Source organism: Silene latifolia, chromosome Y (genome assembly GCF_048544455.1).
Source record: "Silene latifolia isolate original U9 population chromosome Y, ASM4854445v1, whole genome shotgun sequence".
Taxonomy (NCBI): domain Eukaryota; kingdom Viridiplantae; phylum Streptophyta; class Magnoliopsida; order Caryophyllales; family Caryophyllaceae; genus Silene; species Silene latifolia.
In genome coordinates this window covers 96,012,013-96,016,481 of record NC_133538.1, presented here as the reverse complement: position 1 = coordinate 96,016,481, position 4,469 = coordinate 96,012,013, and the positions used below count along the sequence as shown (strand labels likewise).

Below are 4,469 nucleotides of genomic sequence, written 5' to 3'. Positions count from 1 at the left end.
TGCGCTATCAGATCTCTCTGTGGTGATCGCAAGATTAGGCCTACACCTGCCCCCCTTTGGTTGGAGTCTCAATCGATGTGCATCTGCCAGACTTCTACCTCTTTGTTTCCTTTGAGGGTTAGGATCTCCTAATCTGCATGATTCTGGATAGCTGGGCTGAAATCTAACACAAAGTCTTCCCGCGCCTGTGATTTTATCGCCGTTCTTGCATCATACCTGATGTCGTAGCCACTAAGGTGTACGGACCATTTTGACATTCTGCCTAACAACTCAGGCTTCCTCATTACAGATTTTAATGGATAATTGGTCACGACATGTATGGTGTGAGACTCAAAGTAGGGGCAAAGTTTGTATGATGCAATAACAAGTACTAGTACCAATTTTTCAAGAGATGTGTACCTAGTCTATGCTGGTTGCAGAAACTTTCTTACATAGTAGACCGGCTTCTGCTCCTTGCCCTGCTCTCTGACTAGAACCGCGCTAACTTCTACCTCTGTGACAGCCAAGTAGAGAAACAGTGGTTCTCCCTGTTCTGGCTTTGATAGTAGCGGCGGGGTGCTGGGGTAGTGCTTCAGCTCCCTGAATGCCTGGTCATGGTCTGCCGTCCACTCGAACTTCTGGCTCTTCCTCAATATATTGTAGAATATCCTGCACTTTTCTGAGGACCTTGAGATGAATCTGCTTAAAGCTGCCACTTTTCCAGCTATCCTTTGCACATCCTTCGGTTTTTCTGGTGACTCTAGTTGTAGTACGGCCTTAACCTGCTCGGTGTTGGCCTCTATTCCCCTTTAAGTTATGATGTAGCCCAATAATTTGCCGGATGAAACTCCAAAGGTGCATTTGGATGGGTTTAGCTTCATTTTGTATTCTCTGAGGGTGCTGAATGTTTCTGCCAGATATTGTATATGATCCTTAGCTTTCTCTAACTTCACCACCATATCGTCGATATATGCCTCCATGGTTCTTCCTTTTTGTTCTTTAAACATCCGGTTGACCAGCCTTTAATATGTGGACCTTGCGTTCTTCAGGCCGAAGGGCATGACGTTGTAGCTGTATATTCCTCTCTCAGACATGAATGATGTCTTCTCTTGATCTGCTGGATCCATTTTGATTTTATTGTAACCACTCCAGGCATCTAAGAATATTAACATTTCATGTCCAGCTGTCGCATCCACCATTGCGTCAATGTGTGGTAGTGGGAAGGGGTCCTTGGGGCATGCTTTGTTGAGGTCGGTGAAATCCACGCATACTCTCCATTCCCTATTCTTCTTGGGTACCACCACCATGTTTGATAGCCACTCTGGATATTTCACCTCTCTTATCTTGTTTGCTGCTAGCAGGCTACCTCCTGGTTGATCGCTTTATTCTTTACAGCTGTGAACTTTCTCCGTCTCTACTGGATGGGCTTGCATCCTGGGTCTACGCTGAGTTTGTGTGTTATGATGGATGGATCTATTCCTATCATGTCATCATGAGACCATGCGAAACAATCCATGTTGGATTGCAGGAACTTGATTAGGTGTTGTCTGAGGTCTCATGTGCATCCTGCCCCTATTAGCACGGTTCTCTCTAGGTGCAGCTTGTCCAGGTTTATCTGATCTAGCTCTTGGGCTGGAGGCTCAATGTATTCGTCCTGGACACGCTGTTTCTTTAATTGCTATGCTGGAGGGCTGGCAGTGCACTTTAACGCCTTCTTGTAGCAGCCTCTAGCTTCCTCCTGGTCTCCTCGGATTTTTTCCACTCCCCATGGTGTGGGGAACTTTACACGTTGATGATATGTTGAGGGGACTGCTTTCATTAGATGCAACCATGGTCTTCCAAGGATAACATTGTAGGTAGATGGTCCATCTATGACCAAGTACCTTACCTGTTTATTGACTCCTCCTGCATAGGTTGGGATCACGATTTCTCCCAATGATTTAGCTGTCTCTCCACTGAACCCTACCAGCGGGATGATTTTCTTCTGCAAGTCCTTCTCGCTGAATCCCATGTTTTCTATGGTTTTCAGCATGATTTGATTGACCGAGCTACCAGTATCTACCAGAACCTTTCTAACTGTGCAATTGGCCATTGACAGTGTTATTATAAGTGCATCATGATGTTCTTGTCCATCATCTACATCCTCTTCGTCGAAAGCAACAGAAGGCAGGTCACTGTGAGAAGTTCTACAAGAAGTTTTTGGTTTATCTCCCTTAGTCTCGGTAGCACGCCTTTTGGCTGCTGAATATGTCAGTCCGCTTAAATCTGAACCGCCTGTTATCACGTTTATTATCTTGGTGCATGTAGGTGGTGTTGCAGGCTTTGCGGAGCCCACCTTATCCTGCTGCTTGCCTCCACGTGGTAATAGGTGGCTCATTTCCCCTTGCTCGTATAGGCGCCTAATCTCCCTACGCAGCGTGTAGCAATCCTTCGTGTTATGCCCGATGTCACGATGGAACTCACATTTTTTCTTACTGTCTTTTCGCCATGATTGTCCTTCTATTGGTGGCCTGGGCCACCTTACCCCGTCTCCCATCTCTCTGAGTGCTTTCAGGATTCCTCCGACGCTAGTTGTGAATCCATACTCTGCCAGTGTGGAGAGTTGCTGATTCTCTTCTTTGTTGTCGATTCTGTTGACTCCCCTACCATATGGCCTATATCTTTCCTCCTTCTTGCTGGTGGATTGCTTTCTATTTGACTTCTCCATAGCTGATGTGCTAGATACGCTTGGCGTACTTGGTATGTTGGCTCTGGCTAGAATATCTTCCTCTAATCTGATCGCAGCTGCTGCCTTTTCTTGTACTGCTTCAAAGCTATGGCAAGGGTGCATAGTCAGCTGCTTATACAGGTCTGACTCATAGTGTAGGCCCCTTCTGAAGGCTTCCACTGTTGTGGACAAGTCACACTCCCGTACCGCCACCTTCTCATTGTTAAATCTGGTGTTGTACTCTCCAATGGTCTCACTTGCTCCATGAACAATTCTGTACAAGTCGCCCGCATGCTTTTGTGGCTTCCGGCTGCTTGCGAATTGCTGAGTGAATGCGTTTACGAGGTCAACAAACGTGGATATTGATCTGTTAGGCAAACTTACAAGCCATCGGAGTGCTGGCCTCGACAGTGTGGATCCAAACCCCTTGCACATACAGGCTTCTTTTACGTGTCCTACAACTGTCAAAGGGATCTATTGTGCCGTCAAAGAGAGGCATGTTTGGATTTGTGAATCCCTTTGGCATGGCGACAACAGATATTGCATCCACGAATGGCGAGTCAACATAACTGTCGGGTGTTGCCTTCTCAAGTGGAGGTGGCAGTCCTGGGACCCTGCTTATCATCTCCCTTAGTTCCAGATATTGCTGGTTGGTCAAGCTTCCTAAGTCCGAGCTACGCCTCTTTATACTCTATTCTCCCTGACGACTTCACAACGCGCGGGCTTCTTCTATTCGTGGGCCTTCCATAACTTCTAAACTTTCTCGGCCCAACTTGCTAGACGAAATCAGATGGGCCTGCTTCCTATTAGGCCAACTTGCGGATTTTGGCCCAAACACAGATCTCCAATAATATTCTTAGATCTTGCAGTTTGCATATGACGCTTATCGATAATCACTATGATTTCGACTTTGGATTTGCGAACAATGTTATAATATAAGTATAAGGAGCATTCATTCATTGCCAAATAAAAATTGCATTCAAATTTCAAAAATTGTACAATAATAATGATCAAGCACAACTGGAGAAAACTATATAATCACAATAATTATTGGCTTGTATAAGGCGAGTAAAGTACGAAAGCAAAGCATGAAAAAATCACCCTGAATTGCATTTGCAATTATTAAGGACTATGTAAACATAATAAGCATTAAATTGAATCAATCACCGTTAAATTAAACGTATGGCCACATGTGGAAACCACTACCCATCCATCGTAGACAAACTAAACATATCATATGCTTAGATGGATTCATCATCCCAATGACAAGAAAAAAAAAACACAATGTTATTAGGGTTAATTTCATAACTATCAAACTCGTAGTTGTATTTGTATATGAAGGGTATATATAGGATTAAGGTATAGTTCTTGGTTTGGTTTTAAGAAGTCTAATGCACATATAATTTCATTCTATGTGATATACGTCAAATTCTGTCCTATTTCAAAAAAAAAATTAATTATCTTGCTTTCTATTAGCCGTAAAGTCTATCTTTTAATTAATCTACTGTTTGATCACTTCTTAATTTTCAATCATTAAAAATAATTAATCAATGAAATAGTTTTCCAATTTTAATATATATAAGTTGGTTGATGTATATTTTGTCTTTTATATACATAATTACTTTAAAATAAATATTTACAAAATTTATTTTCTAAAAATAACTTGAGTAGTTTACAATTGTTCAACTGAGTTGACTAATTAATTTAATATCCAATTTGTAATATAGTTGTATCAGTAAGTCTTGTGAGAGACCGTTTCTCACTAATTTAGTGAGAGACATAA

General features: G+C 42.6%; 1 protein-coding gene across 1 annotated transcript; it reads right to left on the bottom strand.

Moving 5' to 3' along the window:
- Positions 1-404: 404 nt before the first annotated feature.
- Positions 405-3,121, bottom strand: LOC141628558 (uncharacterized). The gene is made up of 3 exons (XM_074441684.1): positions 2,565-3,121; positions 1,863-2,387; positions 405-786 (listed from the first exon to the last, which is right to left on the bottom strand). The coding sequence occupies exons 1-3, from the start codon at positions 3,119-3,121 to the stop codon at positions 405-407; spliced, it is 1,464 nt and encodes a 487-aa protein (XP_074297785.1).
- Between the last annotated feature and the right edge of the window lie 1,348 nt (positions 3,122-4,469).